This window comes from Sycon ciliatum, chromosome 1, assembly GCF_964019385.1.
Source record: "Sycon ciliatum chromosome 1, ocSycCili1.1, whole genome shotgun sequence".
Lineage (NCBI taxonomy): Eukaryota > Metazoa > Porifera > Calcarea > Leucosolenida > Sycettidae > Sycon > Sycon ciliatum.
Window position 1 is genome coordinate 73,462,514 of NC_088643.1, and position 20,603 is coordinate 73,483,116.

Genomic DNA, 20,603 nt, shown 5'->3' on the forward strand with positions numbered 1-20,603 from the left:
AGAGAGAGAGAGAGAGAGAGAGAGAGAGAGAGAGGGAGGGAGGGAGGGAGAAAGAGATCCAGGAAAACTCGCTTTCGTCCCGGTATACCGGAAAACGTGATAACATCCACCGGATTTTCGAAAATGTCCGTCAACAGGGAGAGGGAGGGCATACTTATCAGCCCTACCGCAATTTCCGGAAAAATCCAGGAAAACTCGCTTTCGTCCCGGTATACCAGAAACGTTATAACATCTACCGGATTTTCGAAAATGTTCGTCAACACCATTTTTTGTTGATTTTGAGTGTTTTGGACGCTCACTGTGCCCAAAACGAAGGTCTAGCGTAGGAGCGAGCGAGAACTTTTGAGTTAGCGCATGAAAAAGTACTTTTTTGTCGTACATGCTGTACTATTTGCGAATGTTTTGTCGTCATAGTGACGTCACTATGATGTCATACAATATTTTGCACCATTATGATGTAAAAATTGCAGATGAAGGAAATTGGGCAAAATCAAGGAAAACGGCATCAGTGTCAAGGAACTTGAACTGTTTGCCAGGGGTTGGCAAGTATGGGAAGGGGGAGGGAAAGCCTGGGAAAGAGAGAGAGAGAGAGAGAGAGAGAGAGAGAGAGAGAGAGAGAGAGAGAGAGAGAGAGAGAGAGAGAGAGAGAGAGAGAGATGCCTTGCATAAAAGAAGTGTTCTTGAGTGCCTACATTATGTGGTTTGCGCTTGTATTGAATCTCCCAATGATCTGTGGGTATCTCCCAAATATCTGTGGGTATCTCCCAAAATAATATCTGTGGGTACCTCCCAATGATCTGTGGGTATCTCCCAATGATCTGTGGGTATCTCCCAATGATCTGTGGGTATCTCCCAATGATCTGTGGGTATTTCCCAATGATCTGTGGGTATCTACCAATGATCTGTGGGTATCTCCCAATGATCTGTGGGTATCTCCCAATGATCTGTGGGTATCTCCCAATGATCTGTGGGTACCTCCCAATGATCTGTGGGTATCTCCCAATGATCTGTGGGTATCTCCCAATGATCTGTGGGTATCTCCCAATGATCTGTGGGTATCTACCAATGATCTGTGGGTATCTCTCTCTCTCTCTCTCTCTCTCTCTCTCTCTCTCTCTCTCTCTCTCTCTCTCTCTCTCTCTCTCTCTCTCTCTCTCTCTCTCTCTCTCTCTCTCTCTCTCTCTCTCTCTCTCTCTCTCTCGCTCGCTCGCTCTCTCGCTCTCTCTCTCTCTCTCTCTCTCTCTCTCTCTCTCTCTCTCTCTCTTTCTCTCTCTTCTCTCTCTCTCTCTCTCTCTCTCTCTCTCTCTCTCTCTCTCTCTCTCTCTCTCTCTCTCTCTCTCTCTCTCTCTCTCTCTCTCTCTCTCTCTCTCTGTCAGGGACCTACGTAAGCTGAAGCATGATCAACCTATATTATTTGCATTTGTGTTTTTTTCTGATCTTCTCTTTCTCATTTCTGTTGCATTCTCAGATGCTCCCATAAGTCTATCATTCATAGTATGCCCCCTTGGCCCGCACAGTCCATGTCGATTCCGAGACCGAAATGGTCGGAGGAGTGCACTGCGCCTGACCAGCACAGCTCTTGTAGCACCTACTACTCCTTTGTTGTCTTTGTCTCTTTTATTACCCCTATTACTTTGTAGGGATGTGCACATAGTATATAAAAAAAATAAAATAAAAAACAAATCTCCCAATGATCTGTGGGTATCTCCCAATGATCTGTGGGTATCTACCAATGATCTGTGGGTATCTCCCAATGATCTGTGGGTATCTACCAATGATCTGTGGGTATCTCCCAATGATCTGTGGGTATCTCCCAATGATCTGTGGGTATTTCCCAGTCTTGCACACTGATTATCTGTGTCTGTCTGTGCACAGATTACGACCGTCATTGATGCCCGGGGCTATGGCACCATTCTTCGGCATTCTATTCCGGATGGTCTTGTTGAGAGCTTCTTTTGTATCAGCTCAGACCTCTCTGCGCCGGCACAGGTCGCAGCTCAGCTTCTCCTGCCCTTGTTCGTACTGCTGATTGTGCTGCTGATAATACGAATATTCCGCACCTTCAAGTTCGGTATGCGCATCCTGATCAACTTTCCCGTTCTGCCCACACTCTGGGGCTGCATACTGGCGTCATACTGCACTATTATCTTCGTGGCTCTTCAGCTTCTAAGTTGCGTGCCGTTCCAAGATCGCGTGACCTTCTACTTGGATGCCACTCAGATATGCTTTGGCCCGGGTCATGTTGAGTTTGGTGTCCTGGCCATTTTCCTCCTGTTCATCATTCTAGTTCCAGCACCCATCGTGGCATACCGGTACCGCAGCACGCCCAGGATCAAACCCCTCATCGACCCTTACATGCACACACTCGCCGAGAAACGACGCTGGTGGATCAGCGTCAACTTTCTCCGCCGGCTGGTCTTCATCTCTCTGGCCATCCTCATCCCGCAGCCGCTGCCCAGGCGCATCACCGTGTTCATTGCGCTGCACTGCTTGTTCTACCTGCACGTGCTGGCACAACCCTACCGCAACGCACTGGACAATGCATTCGAAGCGCTCGTTCTTGCCAATGCTACCATAGTGGCTGGACTGAGTGCAGCTGGCGAGGCAGCGTCCATCAGGGTAGCTGTGGTGATCACTTTCCTCTGGCCTCAGGTTGCTGGTGTGCTCATCACGTTATACAAAAGGAGACAGGCCATTAAGAGACACTGGGAGAAGCTCGTCGCCTGGGTTTCCTCAAAGAAGCAAAGGAAATCCGAATCCAAGCAAGAAGACGAAGATGGTATGTCGTCATCGGTAAGGGAACCATTTCTGAGTGAAGACCTGTCTCCTTCTGCAACAATGCCGGCGATGAACTCTTCTGAACGGACCAGGGTGGGTAGTTTAACGAGCACAAGCACCAGTCTGTAATCTACGGGATGATTGAACTCGTGTGTAAGTTGTTGGTCTCTTCAGCTGTGTCACGCATGGCTGGCAGGTAGCTGTCAATGTCACCGCTATTGCAGTGAGCGTACTGCTCTACAAGTGTGCAGCTCTACAAGTGTGCAGCTCTACAAGTGTGCAGCTCTACAAGTGTGCAGCTCAGACATGAACACTATCATCAGCACTTGCATGTACGCCGTGCTAGCAAGTGGACACGCATCCTATGCCGAGGTCAAGATATAGGTGAGTACTCCCGTACAGAAGCACATTGCCTCAAATACGTCCAACCACACCAGTAGTAGCAGCAGCAGTCCTGGCCAGTTTGTGGAAATGTATTACTACAATGGCGACATAGTGATAGTAGTAGCAGCACATGGGGATTTCTGTGCTGACACGCATGATCATATACGGATATGGAACTGGTCACTGTATCATAGACACTAGCGGTAAATGACTCTGTCCGTCCCTTTTTCGGCCCACACTTGCGCAGTTTTTATCATTGATATTCATGAAGCAGCTTTACTAACACAGCTGTACAGCTGCTTGCAGCAGCAATTACTTATTGTGTATTTATTTATCAGTCTGAAGCAGCAGACAGTTGAGACACTTCTCGGTACACATACGTATGTACACTATTATATGCAGGAGTTATGTTTCGAATAATACCATCCAGTCCATAGCTAGGTTTAACAGCTAGGCTTGAGGTCACTTGAGAAAGCATCCACTCACCCACACACATGCACACCATCGAACCTGGACGTATTACTTATTAGTACTAGTACTACATTTACTTATTTACTACAACTGTTACATTGTACTGGAATTTAAAGTAGTGTATCTTTTCGACATACCGGTATGTTATTCTAGTATAGAGAGAAAGGTCGAGCAATACATTCCGGTAATCAAGTCTGAAACGAAGACCTACTACATGTGCTACCGTCTAGAGCACAGCAACAACAGCAACAACAAATTTGGACATGAGTAAGTAAACGGCATGAGGCTTAAAACTGCTGAAGTGGTAAAAGAAAGCAGGGCATAATGTGAGAGACTGGCAAGCATTGCACATACAAAGCAGAGGGTTATGCCTACAAAGGCTAACCAGATTCTTTCCCAGATGACAACAATCTCATGCTCTATGCATGTGATAAAGTCAAGACATGGTGAAGAGAAGAGAAGAGAAGAGAGGGAGGGAGAGAGAGAGAGGGAGAGAGAGAGAGAGAGAGAGAGAGAGAGAGAGAGAGAGAGAGAGAGAGAGAGAGAGAGAGAGAGAGAGAGAGAGAGAGAGAGAGAGCAGTCAAATCCGTTGACAATGCTCCTACAGCATAGTATGTACAGTTTCAAAAGATGTGTGTGTGTGTGTGTGTGTGTGTGTGTGTGTGTGTGTGTGTGTGTGTGTGTGTGTGTGTGTGTGTGCACATATGCGTCCCTGTGAGTGAGGCGCAGTCCACACACACACACACACACACACACACACACACACACACACACACACACACACACACACACACACACACACACACACACACACACAGCATTCTGTTCGCAACATGCCCATAGCAGTATCAAAATCAGTAGTGGGCTCACTGCGCACTGGCATCAGCACAAAACTAGTGACCTGGCAGATGTGAAAACTGGGTGCACGCTGTCACCTCAGCCGTATATACAAGTAAGTTATGTACGGCCATACAATCACTGGCTTACTATGGATACAAGGGTAACACTAGGAGGAAAGGATGATTCAGGAGCCCCGCTCACTAACTTATTTACAGGAAAAAGCACAACTCTACAGTCACTGATGCCCAGTGTGGTTGATGGACAAAGGCATGCAGAAGCTACCGTCGAGTGGCCACACCGCCGGCTGCAGACGGGGAGATCAGGCGGAGAAGATCACAAGTGCCAACACACACACGCACACGCGCGCGCGAGCATAGACACAGATAGAGACACACATAGACACACATAGATACACACACACACACACACACACACACACACACACACAAACTTAGGCCAGTGCTATTGATGATCAGAGCACACACTATCCTGTAAACAACATTCAGGCAGGAAGCCAGACCAGAAAAAAAAACTGGTGTTACAAGATACACCAAGCAGCTTACATTAACCTCTTCTTCGACTTTGCAGTTTGCACTACCTACAGTTTGGATGGGGTCTGTCTGGCTTTCGATAAATTCAATATTAGTTCTCAATGAAATTCATATTGCACATCGCTTTGTTGGCTATGACCCAATCATCAAAGTATACTACAGTCTGAGAGTCTCCAAAGACTCAAAAGTGTGCTATGCTGCACAAGAGGTTTCCGGCGACAGAAACTAACACTAGCTGGTTCACAACCGATTCAAGTAGGTTTAGGGCTGCAAGCAAAGGATGTCAATTGATGGGGAGGCTGGACCTTCCAGCGACTTGGTCCACTACAGGCCTCTAGTTCATCTTTTCCAGCCCACATTGAATTTCCCACCCTTGGCTTGGAAGTTGATGCACTCTTGCAATAACACTGCCACAGACACATTGACACAGACACTGCATGGCCTATACCCAGTGTAGACACACACACACACACACACACACACACACACACACACACACACACACACACACACACACACACACACACACACACACACACACACACACACACACACACACTAACCACCAAAGTGGTATAAATCATAATGATGAGCTGCTATGGGTAGGAGGCTGAGTCCAGGGAATTTTCGACCTGTGTGTTGCCCATTTGACCTCTACGAAGTCCATTTTGGTGTTGCGCTCAGGGTTCGCGGCTACGCGCAGACTGTGCGGGACTGCGCGCATGCGTGTGTCCATATTACACTCGAACGTCTCTTATCCGGGTGCCTTGGGAACGGGCACTGCCCGTATCTCAGGACAACTCATCTACCATGTAGTATATCAGTTTTTGATGAAGTTTATTCGGCACTTATTGCACCACGTCGGCTGCTCGCTGGCAGTATTGCTGGAGTCTGCTCTGTGTCAGTCACGTACCCTCTGGATCTCGTCAGGTATAGTCCTACTGTGTTGTGATTTTGCACATCCCTGATGATGCCCTCCTGGGTGAAAATTTGGACAATTTCAACTGTACGTGGTGTAGCCAAGGACTGGTAGTGTGTTGCGAGTTGGGTATACTGAAAATTATTGCACATGTTCAGGATAAAAAATCATCGATGAAAATGTTTGCATTACATAGGTACTAGATTGGCAGTGACAAACAAAATGCACTTGCGCATACGAAAAAAAGAGTTCAAACCCCTAAAAATCGAAGCACATTTGCCCTAGGAACTCAAGCTGAAGGTGCTCGGTAGCGAGACGTGCGCGTATCTGAGGCGTCCGGACAAGAGACGTTTGAGTGTATAACCTTTTCTCTTGTGGAACTTCTTTGGCTTTTTTTCCTGAACTCTCCTTGTGACAAGAAAAATCAACTGTTTCTCTGAGGTTTCGTGTATGTGTATGAGAGAATCGGAGAATCCCATCGTCAGGTCTAATACCCGACGACAATTGGCGCCCAACTATTAGTGTCATTCTCGACGACCCTGAGAGCACCAGTCTTCGTTTGTAGTTTCACTAATCTTGTCTCCTCACCATGACCTCGCCACGGCTCAACATTGCTGCGACTGCTCAAGCCTGCCACGGGAGCTCCCCCTCAGGTGAGCACACTTCGTCTGTCCCCCTCAGGTGAGCACACTTTGTCTGTCCCGCGCTATGTTTCGTTCCCCGTCTACAATTATTTGGAATTTTCAAATTATTCTGCGTAGGGTCTCGGTGTAAGTCCGTGGAACCTTGTTCTCTTGTGCTCTCTTGCCTTGCTACTGATTGTACATCCAAACAACCCAAGTGCCCGTTGCTAGGTTACGTACTGCTCACGCTCACCATCAGTAGATTGTTTTCTGTGCACAGTGAGCGTAGAGTTCTTCTTACCTTTTTTTCGGAAGTGTCTGACCAAATACGGCTGAGTCATCATCAGAACCATCTGCCAAGCGCCGTTTCGAGTCCGTTTCAGTACAGAAGGTGGATACCGTGATCACTGCCAGGGTGCTAAAGGGCACTTCATTCACCACGAAAGGATCGGTGAAGGTTTTATGGATCATGCTTCCGAAAATGGCACCAGTACTGATCTAGCCACGTGCTCCAAAGAGGAATTGAATGAAGCACTTTGCAAGTCGTATTTGGGTATACGAAACAAGAAAAAAAGGAATATTTCCAGCGCAGTAGTTACCAGGGATTCCGAGCAGCCACCAATCACCACCTGGCTGAGATTGACCGTGATAACTATGAACATTTTCACGGACCCTAAGTTCCGCAGAGGTTCAAACCAAGCCTACGAAGAAATCCTCAAGACAAAGAGGCGACAGGGCGAAGTGAATGCTACTCAATCCAAAGCAATCATCAGCAGGGAGGATTTGTTCAGGTCTGTGACTGGCCACAACTTGCCACAAGAATGCCCAGTCACTGCTCAGCTAGAGTAAACCAGGTGAGAAGCAGCAGCAGTGAATGACAGCTTGCCTTGACGTGACCGCGTCGACGGCAGCCCCAGTTCAAGAAACGTGGCAGCTGAATCAGGATGCTGTGGACCAACTCGTGGAGAACTGCACGCCAGCTGACCAGCTTGCAATCAGTCAGTCTGCTCCTTCGGACACCGTCGACCAGCTACTCATGGGAATGTCCCACGATGACCTTTTTCGGAGATTTGGCCCTGCCGCCAGTGGCACCACCGCCAGCCCCTGTGTCGGCACAGTCATCGGTCTCGTCCGCGTCAACTCTGAATCTGTTTCAGGGAGCCAATCTCCAACGCGCAACCATTCATTTTACTGTGAATCACAATAAATAATTCATAACTCACACTTGCTCTGCTACTTCAAGTACATACAATGTAGTTCAAGTACTGTACTACTTATATTTATCTACTCAAACCTTGATTCTTCCATATTCAAACACAGAGAATATTCGACAAGTGTGTTGTCCTTTTGACCTCTACGAGGTCTCTTTTGGCGCTGCGCTGCGCTCGGGGTTCGTCGCGACTCGCGGGTTGCGCCACTGCGCTCATGCGTGTATCCATATTGTTACCATTTCTCTTGAGGAACTTTTTTTGGCTTTTTTCCTGAACTCTCCTTGTGAGAAGAAGAAGAAACCGTCTCTCTGAATTATGTGTACTTTTGAAGTATGTGTATGAGAGGGAGAGAATCAGAGAAGCCCATTGTCAGGCCTTGCACCGACCACATGTACCCTCGCTTTGACACCACTCAACATGTGACAGTTCTGATTCGGGAAAGTCATTTCAGCCCTGCTACTGTGCCTGCTACTGTGCCTTACAATTGCAGACAAGCAGCTTAGGTCTTTGGACTTTGGCCCTGGGACTGTCCAGAGAGGACCGGTAACCTGGGCCTTACTTACATAGTCCTTGGTCAGTTACAGACGGTTACCATTGGTTACAACCGCAGTAGTAGATGCCGGTATGCTACAGTGTAGACCTACGACATGAGAGACTTGATGACACCGTTCTGTATGGAGGCTATGGACCTGCTGCAGATCATGTGATTTACAGGATGATGACGTTATGCAGGTCGTCAACAGGAGAATGATCAAGCATGATCAAGCATGATGAATAACTACGATAATCATTGTACCGGGTATTCGTAAATCTACGTGAAACTCGGAGTTGCAACACAGCCCCCCCCCCCCCCCCCCTCCCCCTCTCTCTCTCTCTCTCTCTCTCTCTCTCTCTCTCTCTCTCGTTGCTGCTGATCGTGAAGGTATAGGCAGCTTGTTTATCAGTGTACATGTAGTTAGTTTTTCTTCTTTTTTCTGTTCTTTTTGATGCTGCTGGCTTATGACACACATGGCACCCCTACGACCAGAATGGTTATGGGTTACACATAACATACGCACAGTGCCTATGCATCGGCCGTGGAGCATAGTATCGGCTCCTACCTACAAGCAGATCACCACCAGTAGCTAGTACTAGCAGGTGAACACACAACTTACAAGAAATGACAGACTCGTCCGTAGTCTGCACATGCTCTGGAACCACAATCGACTGCTCAACGTGTTGAATGGTCGGCTGCTGAGTGGGTAGGATCGACACTGGTATCATACAGCTTAGCTCATTGCTCGCTTGCTCTTTGGCTCGGTCCGACTGCACTCCCACAGACACCGCTGAAGCGTGAGCTGCTTGCGAAATCGTTGTCCGCAACTGCTGCTCGAAATCCATACGACTTGGATCTTGTGTGAGTGTGAGCTGGTCGTTGAAAGTGATATCCGTGGATGGCGCGACGGACACAGCAGCTGTAGCAGCGCGTCCTACTGCTGCAGCCACCAACGAGTGCGGCACGGAGTGAGGCGTTGTGGTGACACTGACACCTGGCATGGGACTGGCTCGGCTAGCAGCTTCTAACGTAGCCACAAATCCTGGGGGTGGACGCACACACACACACACACACACACACACGCACACACACACAGTGCTTATACGTGTATTGCACCTTGAAATTGGTGGTCTTACAGTACGATAATAGCATCAGAAAGGGAAGGAGACGAATGGCAGTGTGAAGAACTGCTGATTACAGAAGGTTGCGATATTGGTAATGAAACGAGGAAGAGAACCGTCTCCCCTCCCATAACTATAATGGTTATAATTCAAAAAGTATTTTGAAGTAACTGTTACTGCCATCTTACCTGAGGTTGCATCTACCATAACTTCTTCCAGGCCATTGCCAACAATCGAGGTACCCACTAATGGAAACGGGCCTGCCAACACAAAGGATAACGTGATCCAGACACACGCACACAATGGCATTATGTACTGAATGACCATCAATGACCATAATATTTATAATGTACAGTAAGGTATTCAGTCCAAGTTACGGACGATTCTGACATACGAGCACCCTTCGGAACCTGGATAGAAAAGATTCTACTGTGCCATGATGTAAATGGAAGGGTAGGCGCATACACATGCACACAAACAAACAAACAAACAAACACACACACACATATACACAAGCTAAAACACACTAACTTCACCTTCATCAATGACGACATTGCCCGCTCCTGCAGTTGACACCGTTGTTGACAGAGGCAGCAGCTGCATAGGCTCCTCTTCTGCATGCAAGCGGTAAGAGATACGAGACACACATGTATGGTTTTATAGCCAAGCCACACAAATATACCACAGCTTAAATATGGTGTGACCAGAATTGACGAGTGTGGAGCACCTAGTGTGTTACCTATTTGTACACAACAGGCAGGCCGTGGGTGAGGGGTACGGAAGGGTTCTTTGACTCATGCCTTACAGTACTAGCCATACAAGCCGATACCATCAACCAACCGATCAAAGTCCTGAAGCAGGCAAACTACTGTTCAGGTGTGTATTCTACATTATCAATGCCAGTCATACGTAACCCGGGGGTTTCTGGGCAGCTAAGAAAGAACGTGAAGTCCACACCTGCCCCAACAGGAAATGACCACCCAGTAGTCACACACTGATGATAACATGACATCGCGACGGTGCACACAGCAAGGACACTGGTAATCCGGATATAACTGCACGTGGAAAAAGTTCGTACTTTGAGCCTCCACACACCCATTCACTTGCCTAAATTATCCGTGCAATGTGAACCAGCCTCACCAGTATGAGTGCAATGTGAACCAGCCTCACCAGTATGAGTGCAATGTGAACCAGCCTCACCAGTATGAGTGCAATGTGAACCAGCCTCACCAGTATGAGTGCAATGTGAACCAGCCTCACCAGTATGAGTGCAATGTGAACCAGCCTCACCAGTATGAGCGCAATGTGAACCAGCCTCACCAGTATGAATGCAATGTGAACCAGCCTCACCAGTATGAGTGCAATGTGAACCAGCTTCACCAGTATGAGTGCAATGTGAACCAGCCTCACCAGTATGAGTGCAATGTGAACCAGCCTCACCAGTATGAGTGCAATGTGAACCAGCCTCACCAGTATGAGTGCAATGTGAACCAGCCTCACCAGTATGAGTGCAATGTGAACCAGCCTCACCAGTATGAGTGCAATGTGAACCAGCCTCACCAGCCTCACCAGTATGAGTGCAATGTGAACCAGCCTCACCAGTATGAGTGCAATGTGAACCAGCCTCACCAGTATGAGTGCAATGTGAACCAGCCTCACCAGTATGAGTGCAATGTGAACCAGCCTCACCAGTATGAGTGCAATGTGAACCAGCCTCACCAGTATGAGTGCAATGTGAACCAGCCTCACCAGTATGAGTGCAATGTGAACCAGCCTCACCAGTATGAGTGCAATGTGAACCAGCCTCACCAGTATGAGTGCAATGTGAACCAGCCTCACCAGCCTCACCAGTATGAGTGCAATGTGAACCAGCCTCACCAGCCTCACCAGTATGAGTGCAATGTGAACCAGCCTCACCAGTATGAGTGCAATGTGAACCAGCCTCACCAGCCTCACCAGTATGAGTGCAATGTGAACCAGCCTCACCAGCCTCACCAGTATGAGTGCAATGTGAACCAGCCTCACCAGTATGAGTGCAATGTGAACCAGCCTCACCAGTATGAGTGCAATGTGAACCAGCCTCACCAGTATGAGTGCAATGTGAACCAGCCTCACCAGCCTCACCAGTATGAGTGACACTACTTTGAAGTACTTGAAGCACATGTAGTAACTTCATATGCACTTTCAACATATTCGGCAGTCAGCAAGCTTACAAAATAAACAAAATTATAATGTTTAACTCGGGTGGTGAGCCAGTTAAATTATTGTGAAAAGAAGAAGGACATGTTAAGAGTTAAGACTAACTGTCCACCAACGTAACCAGATCTTATACAGTCAGCGAGTGCGACAAAATGGCACAAAACTGACAAGGAGTACTGAGACATTCGGCGACCTGACACCTAGCGCCAACACTTCTCCAAGGCGCAAGCCAACAAACCAACAACTGTATAAGATCTGGTTACGTTGGTGGACAGTTAGTCATAACTCTTAACATGTTGTCCTTCTTTTCACGAAAATTATAATGGATCCGAAATATTCTGGATTCTCAGTAGTACGAAGGAATTCGTTGCAACCTCCAACAAAAGAGAATCAATATGTCAACAGCAAACGTTGTTCTTACCCGCAGCTGTCGAGTTTGTTACCGGCCTCGATAGGGACTGCAAGGGAAAACCAACGAGAAGATTGCATGCTTTAAAAACATACAAGTAATAGCTATCATTCGGTACAGATGTTTGCCTATGTACATGTATAGTAATAGCTATCATTCGGTACAGATGTTTGCCTATGTACATGTATAGTAATAGCTATCATTCGGTACAGATGTTTGCCTATGTACATGTATAGTAATAGCTATCATTGGGTACAGATGTTTGCCTATGTACATGTATAGTAATAGCTATCATTCGGTACAGATGTTTGCCTATGTACATGTATAGTAATAGCTATCATTCGGTACAGATGTTTGCCTATGTACATGTATAGTAATAGCTATCATTCGGTACAGATGTTTGCCTATGTACATGTATAGTAATAGCTATCATTCGGTACAGATGTTTGCCTATGTACATGTATAGTAATAGCTATCATTCGGTACAGATGTTTGCCTACGTACATGTATAGTAATAGCTATCATTCGGTACAGATGTTTGCCTATGTACATGTATAGTAATAGCTATCATTCGGTACAGATGTTTGCCTATGTACATGTATAGTAATAGCTATCATTCGGTACAGATGTTTGCCTACGTACATGTATAGTAATAGCTATCATTCGGTACAGATGTTTGCCTATGTACATGTATAGTAATAGCTATCATTCGGTATAGATGTTTGCCTATGTATAGTATTCTTACCTACATATTCATCCTGTGAATGTGATCAGCTACGCACAAGGGTAATTTCCAACCAAGTTACTGTCTTCTGATACTGATTTCATGCTCCTTATGCGATCATCAACCAGCAATCAGACATGTACATGCAGTCAGCTAGACACCACAGCAGCCAAGTTCAAACAAACACTACAGGAGAACATGGTGGCGAGGCCTGTGATGTGACGTACCGTGAGGACATCCGCTGCCGACAGTCCCTGGGCAATCTGTAGCAGGAACGTGACCTGCTCCGAGAGCAGCGTGGCGGCGCGGGTGAGATTCTCAGAGTCCTCGGGACTGGTGGCCTCTCGACTGGCTACCAGCGCCAGTGGCGCAGTGCCCTTGCATACGTTGGACGCGCACTCCGTCAGCTTGCGATGTGCCTTGCCGGATTCCATGTAGGTAGTCTGGACAGCTGCAACAACAAAGACCAGTGGAACGGTGAGTATCGACATGTACGTTTCAACTGAACTTTAACAATTTTTTAAGGTGGCCGGGGTGGTACAACGTTTTTTAGATGCCATTTTGACTGAATTTTCGAGCTTATCAGCAAGGTGGAGATGAAGTTCGAAAATGTTCTTCTGTATATCTCTGGAGAACAGCCCTCTCCATTATTGTCCTTTAGTCTCATTTTCACTTTTGGGCAAATTAAGTTTTTCAACGGTCTGAGCGTCTCTGTGACTGTACCACGCGTGCCCTGAAATTCGTATTACAATTTGTGTTGCTCTTATCTCCCCCCCCCCCCCCCCCCCCCCCCCAATGGTAGACACGTAATGACGTATAGTACATGGACTGGACCGGATACATACATCACATGAAATTACTCTAAAATCCTACCCTTCGCAGAAATGTTAGCAATGGTGCGGATACTGGCTTCATTCTTTCATTTTTTTGAAATGCGCAGTACTTTGACGCGAGACATTGCAAAGACTAATATGCCCGGTTAGAGAATATTCGAATGATACTGGTTCATGAAACGAGAAAAGAGAGAGAGAGAGAGAGAGAGAGAGAGAGAGAGAGAGAGAGAGAGAGAGAGAGAGAGAGAGAGAGAGAGAGAGAGAGAGAGAAAGAGAGAGAGAGAGAGAGAGAGAGAGAGAGAGAGAGAGAGAGAGAGAGAGAGAGAGAGAGAGAGAGAGTAAATTACATTTATAAAGACAGGTAAGTCTAACAAATGAGGACTGAGACCTCTACAACAGGGTTTTTACGCCTGAAAGCAGGTGCATGATTTAACAAGCAGGTTGTCAGTCTAGATTTTATGCAGATGGAGAAAAAATGCGCAGAATTTTTGTAATGAGATGAAAAGCAGAAATAATACTTTGAAGTAGGAAATAATAAGAAAAGATGAAATGAAAGCTCACAACCCCGCCCAGCCTTGCGAACTGGGTATGGTGGATCAAGAACCCGGTTCAACGCTCGAGCAAGCGCTCTCCACTCAAGGTGTTCACAGCAACTGAGAGAGAGAGAGAGAGAGATAGAGATAGAGAGAGAGAGAGAGAGAGACAGAGAGAGACAGAGAGAGACAGAGAGAGACAGAGAGAGACAGAGAGAGACAGAGAGAGAGAGAGAGAGAGAGAGAGAGAGAGAGAGAGAGAGAGAGAGAGAGAGAGAGAGAGAGAGAGAGAGAGAGAGAGAGAGAGAGAGAAGAGAGAGAGAGAGAGAGAGAGAGAGAGAGAGAGAGAGAGAGAGAGAGAGAGAGAGAGAGAGAGAGAGAGTACTTTCACACGTCTTTTAGCCTGCACAATGCCATGTTTCTTTGTCACATGTCACTCTACTCGGTGCAGTAAAACCTGTAAAGGCAACCACTCGGATAAAGTGACCACCTGCCCCAGAAGACCACTGCACCCAGGTCCAAGGTATGCTATTTCCACTCAAATGACCCTAGATAAGGAGGCCACCTGGTAACAGAGACCGTGTTTTGAACGTCACTCGGGTGGTCGTCGTAGACAAGTTTCACAGGATAGGCATTACAGTAATCACACTGCGCTGGACACTGCAACAAACCTTGATCGACGGGTATGTTATGATACTCGAGACACGCGCGCACGGCATCGCGCAAAGCGTCGGCGTAGGACGAGCCCTTCACAAGCCGGTGGTCGCGGTTCACATTCTCGAAAGGAAGCACGTGCGTTGGCCACCACGGAGGCTTGAACTTTTCATCGCCCCATCTGCAAAGGACATAAACCAGCAACACAATAACAGAACTACACTCCTAAAAACAATACACATGAGCACATTTTATAATAAACAAGTTGCAGTCTGATAAAAAGAGCTATTTTGGCAAATTAACCATCTGTTTACCTTAGGGGCCGTCCATAATTATCGATCTTTTACACGAAGAGAAAAAGTTTCGTATATGGGTGGGTGGGTCAAGGGGAGTTTCGTTTTGAAAAATATTGATATGAGAGACATCCCCGCATTCTTGCTATCAAGTCAATCTACCGTATTATCTCTAATATAAGCACGGTCCTTTATTTTTTCAATGTACCTCCGCCCCGTGCTATTAATGGAGACGTTCCTTTATTGGAGACTGTTCCATTATTATTTCAACCTCATTTCAGAGGCATGTTGCCATGCCAAATTCATGTCAGACACACACATTTCAGGTTTTTTTTTCGCCGGTACAGATAATGAATTAACACAGTGTGCTTTTAATGGAGACTGGTCACTTTATTTTTTGAATGCCGCCCCAAGGTGTTCTATTATTGGAGACGTGCTATTATTGGAGACTGTGCTTATATTAGAGATAATACGGTATATTTCGTTCAGGGGGGTGGGTGGGTGGGGGAGGGTCCTAACTAAACTTTTTCGTTTCGTGAAAATTATCGATAATGCCGGATAGCCCCTTATCCGACAAATAACTCCGGATGGTTTCCATGCTAATAGAAAGCTCTTGAAGAGAGGCAGGAGATACAACCACACCGACTACCAAGGCTGCCGCTGCAGCCGACTAAATACACTATAGCGACAAATTCATGAAGGAGGGGGGGGGGGGAGGGATCGATCTTCTTCAGCCATTCCACTCTCCTTGCTCATATTGAGCTCAAATGTTTTGCAGAGATTGTAATACCTGCCAACCGTGGTGATTTGGTCGGGACCATCCCGATATCGAGGGTGGTACATGTAATAGGCACCCAAACATGTATGCATGCGTGCTCAGACTGCGACTAAAAGTGCGCTTACGCGCACAGCCCAGCCAGCCAGCCAGCCACAGGCATGCTATTCTAACGTTACCCAAGAAGACACCGTGATTATTACTGATAGCAGGTTGCCCTTGGCTGGTCTACAATTATGTGGTGGTGATTTTACTGAAGTATGATGAGCTATGGCTGGCCATAGCGATTTGACTGACATCTGTCACTTGTGTGATGAAGGGCTGATGTGGACACGGGCAGGGGTTTAGCAGAAAAGTTGGTGAGTCCGTCAAGCAAACAGTACAGTTCGGCAGACTGTTTCGTTCGCTTCTGTTAGGGTTCGTTTTAGGCCTATAATTTTCTTCATTTATTCGCGAATATCTCGGATTAGCTAACAACATGAGGGGGTATTGGCAGTCACGTCATTTGTACAAAGCGCTGAGCCTCGGCGCCTAGAAGTATACCAATAGCAAGATAACATAACCGAGAGTGTGCAACTCCTATCTCGAGCTGTGATGGGTTCACCCATGGCGGGATTTTTTATTGCATTATTTTTTGGCAGAAGTACGATCAAGAGTCCATAACCCTCAGAGTGCGCAACGCGCGATAGGGTCTTGTCACGACTTGTTTTCAACATTACGTCATTTTCATGTAGCGAATGTCGCGGCCTGCACGAGCAGCTACATGAAAATGACGTAATGTTGAAAACGAGTCATCACAGAGATTTGTGTGGCGTTGCACACTCTGGGGGTTATGGACTCTTGGTACGATCAATTGCATATGTATTTACAACGCTTGTCTTGTACTACAGTGTTCATCAGGTTTGTTAGGTTTGTTAGGTCCCCACTCCTGTGCTATGTGCGGCTCAACACACATGCATCTACCATCCGTTCAGCGCTGCCAACCTTCCGTGTTTTTTTCCGTATTTGTACGGAAAATCACTCCTTCGTCCGCACTACGGAATTTGAGAGAACTGTACGGAAAATCGAACGGGATCGATTGGCTATGTAGAAGCATGGCACGCGCAAGCTGAGCGATGAAAATCCCTCTGCCAAAGCGAGTGCATGTTGTGCTACGACTACAAGTAGGACAAAATTAATACTCACATTGTGATACAAGTCACACATGTTTTCCACTAGCAAACACAGCAACCAACGTGCGCCTAGCCGGTGAGTGTAAAAAACACGATACTGTAAGGGTATCAATGTACATGTACATGCATGCATGTGCAGTACATAGTCATTGGCAGTACGCAAAAACACGGCAAAATACGGAAAATCAGAAGTCGCAGAACGGAAAACAGACCCAGTTGGTTGGCAGCACTGACGCTGCTCTGCTTCGTCTACCGCAGCTGTGATGTAATGTTACACAGGTTCCTTCAAGCAGGCCCGGCGGAACCGGTCCAGTTGGCCAGGCCATGGCCGGACCAATTTTTTTGGCCACCAACGTGTGTTTACCTCTAAGGAGGTCATGTGTATCTGTTACACCCTCCATGTCATACACACAGTGTCAAGCCTATGTCATACACACAGTGTGACGCCTATGGTATGGCCGGACCAATCAAAAACTGCCTGTCCTGCCTTGTACAATGTACTTTGATCTCTGGATACGCATGATGGCACAAGTGAGTCAAACGGCCGTGAAAAGATGTCATAAAGTAACTCCGCGATGGGCCGGGCCGGTCGTCGAATTGCACACTCTTCGTTACGTATTCCCGCTAGTAGCATACAGTGCTGCTCGATGAACTCCAGTTAAGCCGCGATACTGTAAACCGTGAAATTATTGCGATGGTCTAATTTCTGCGAAATTCGCGACCGCGTGGAAATCACGAAATTTAGACAGCGCGAAAAGGAGATCCATGAAAGGTTTAGCAAGAATGCCATTCTGCAGTCGCAAAATTAAAACCTCGCAAACCTGTCCGGATTCTGAAAACGCGAACTAAAAACGTCACGAAAATTTCACGCTTTACAGTACTCGAGTACGCGCCAGGCCTGGGCGTTGCACAGCCCTAGACATGCAAACACTGGGCTGCGAAATGGTGCAAGGTGCGAAATGGACTAAGACAGTAATAGTTTGCGCCTTTCATTGAGCAGCACTGTACTTCTGTTCAAGAGAGCGCTCAAAAATGATGGAGAACGTAGATATACGTCATAATCAGGGAGTCGTAATCAGGGAGTATTTTACGACTCCCTGGATTAATAATGGAAGTAGAGAAATTTTGGAAATTTGTCCTGGGCCTGGAACAATCACACCGACAAGTGTGTGGTAGGCAGCGGACTTGGTCCCTGAGAATTTAGATCGAGAATCGATATCGGGTATTTCACGCCATTTTCGCCGATTCCCTGCTGACCATCGCTTGAGAGCCGTGAAAATACAGTTCACAAAGGATCAGTCGAGATGCAACTCCGGTTTCTGGTATCACGAACGAAGAAGCATGCATCACGGAATCAACTCGACAAAACGATCAACGAAGTAAGTACTCGTAGATCTACTACGTGCATAATGTGCATCCAGCACCAGGGCCAGGGACACATATAGACCTATCCGTTTTCTCCTTCCCCAAAAACAGCAAGATGATCATGCGCGGAATCCACTCACAAAATAAGTTTTCGCCCCTCATGCCACACTCGTACATCTCTATCTGCTCACACTCCAAAATCCTACCTTGGCTGGTTGCGTCCAGTTGATTCCTTGACAAACTTGGGAACCCAACTTCGAAGCTCAGTCTCCGTCAGGTTTTCGATTGGCCGAGGCAATGGAGTCAGGTATACGGCATGCGTTGGTCCTTGTGCGAAGCAGCCCCGCGCATCTTGCCTGCTTGTTGTTTCTGCTGTACTACTAGTGCTGCCATTGACATTGGATACATCTCCTCGAGACTTCTCAAAAACTTCTGAGCGAACAGATTGTGCAAGAGATAATCTCTGAGCTGCTGTTGCTGCAGCACCAAGTGTCCCACAAGACTGAATCCGACCATCCTTCACCATGACTGCGCCAGCTGGATAGCCAAGTTCGTCATTCAATTTTTTCATTGCTGCATCTATTTTGGCCCATAGCCGTCGCCCCTTCTCCTTCTTTCTTATCCTGTCCGCTTTCGGATCTTTGTTTGGGCTGTTGGTCGCCATGGTGGACAAACAAGAAGTTCAGATGTAGTCTTCCCTGAAATTGAAGCCAAAGGACAAATTTTCAAAGCAGAAAAGTTGTTCGGATTTGCCTTTCGTTACGCATGCTCAGAATGCTCTCACCACCCCCCATGAGTCCATGTCAGGGAGTCGTAAAATACCGGTATTTTACGACTTCCCTGGGCCATGGGCATAAAATAATTCTACGGTACAGATGTTGTGCGCCATCTATGGATCTGCCACATCGATCGATTTTGCTGCGCGATCTGTCGATCGACAGATCGCGCAACGATCGATCGATCGCGCAAAATCGATCGATCGCGCAACAAAAAAAAGAAACCAAATCGATCGATTGTGAGCTGGGCGCGGAGTAGGTATTTTACTACTCCCTTGTGAACGGCATGGCATCATCGTAATCAGTACTCGCACTGGTATGGTACGAGTACTTGGCGACTGGCCGCACACCACTCAGTAAACAGTAGATGACGATTCTTTGAAGAAGTAATGGTCTTTGGTGCGATTGGTGGCTCGGAACAGGCAGACATTATTGAACGATATAATCGCACAGGTCACATTGTAGAGTGCAGACCACCTAGTGCTTTGAAGATTCACTGCGATATTCCCATAATGTTATAATACATGTATGAAAATCAGCATCATTTTCTGTATGTTAAATGCCACAAATTGTTAGGCTTCACCGTAATATCAAGAGTACATAACCCCTCTTGGTAATATCCATGTTCAGTGTTCCGTTCACATCGGTTCATGCTGATCACCCGAAAGTGTCGTCTAAACAGGATATAGGGGTGTGCGGATAATGCTCGAAAAGGTGGGAGATTCTGCTCGAAAAGCTGTGAAATTGGCAGAACCATACAAACCTTATGGCGGGCAATTCCTCGAATTCTGCTCCATTTCTTTATCCACATACCAAACATGCATGAAACTTACCAGAAAAAGTACTGAATTCTGCCCGCATATGCCTAACAGGATATGTCCGCGCCGCGGGGATTATTTTTCAAATAATCTCCTCAATGTCATGTACATAATTGTCGCCGGTCGCAGCGGCTTCACAAAACGTAGACTTTCCCAGCCCCCCCCCCCAAAGTACACACAAAATACAATTGAAGCATATGCAATGAAACGTATGCATTGGGAAATTGGATTGCAGTAAAACCCGTGTTTGCCGGACCCTGTACCAAGCGGAATCCTGTATTTACCGGACAAAATTTCATGCACCAAAGTGCTGTGGATCGAAAGTGCATTCCTGGATCAAGCGGGGTCCTGTCACATCAGGACAGTTTCCGCTGCACCAAGGGCGTCTTGTCAGGGCAGGCTTTACTATAGTGAAGTTTATAGTGAATTGTACTCCAAGTAACTCGTGAGTCCACACACAATGGTCATGCAGTACAAAGCCGAAAAGTCCCTTTCAAGATAGAGTGACAGACAGGAGTCGTCACTAGAAGGGCTGATCAACCAACACAGAATACTACAGTGGTGCTCAATGAAGTCCAATGAAGCGAGTGAATGCCGTGTGGAACGTTGTGCAGCTGTG

General features: G+C 46.9%; 2 protein-coding genes across 2 annotated transcripts in view; one reads left to right on the top strand and one right to left on the bottom strand.

Moving 5' to 3' along the window:
- Positions 1-3,765, top strand: part of LOC135805350 (uncharacterized) — an 18,484-nt gene extending 14,719 nt beyond the window's left edge. Inside the window, exon 9 of the mRNA XM_065319375.1 lies at positions 1,876-3,765. Coding sequence (XP_065175447.1) covers positions 1,876-2,907 — 1,032 coding nt within the window. The 3' untranslated portion in view covers positions 2,908-3,765. The remainder of the gene's footprint in view (positions 1-1,875) is intronic.
- LOC135805351 (uncharacterized) lies at positions 3,382-19,158 on the bottom strand. Its single transcript, XM_065319376.1, has 8 exons — positions 18,597-19,158; positions 14,803-14,966; positions 12,993-13,216; positions 12,054-12,090; positions 9,970-10,047; positions 9,622-9,693; positions 8,932-9,354; positions 3,382-4,777 (listed from the first exon to the last, which is right to left on the bottom strand). The coding sequence occupies exons 1-8, from the start codon at positions 19,052-19,054 to the stop codon at positions 4,752-4,754; spliced, it is 1,482 nt and encodes a 493-aa protein (XP_065175448.1). The 5' UTR covers positions 19,055-19,158; the 3' UTR covers positions 3,382-4,751.
- Between the last annotated feature and the right edge of the window lie 1,445 nt (positions 19,159-20,603).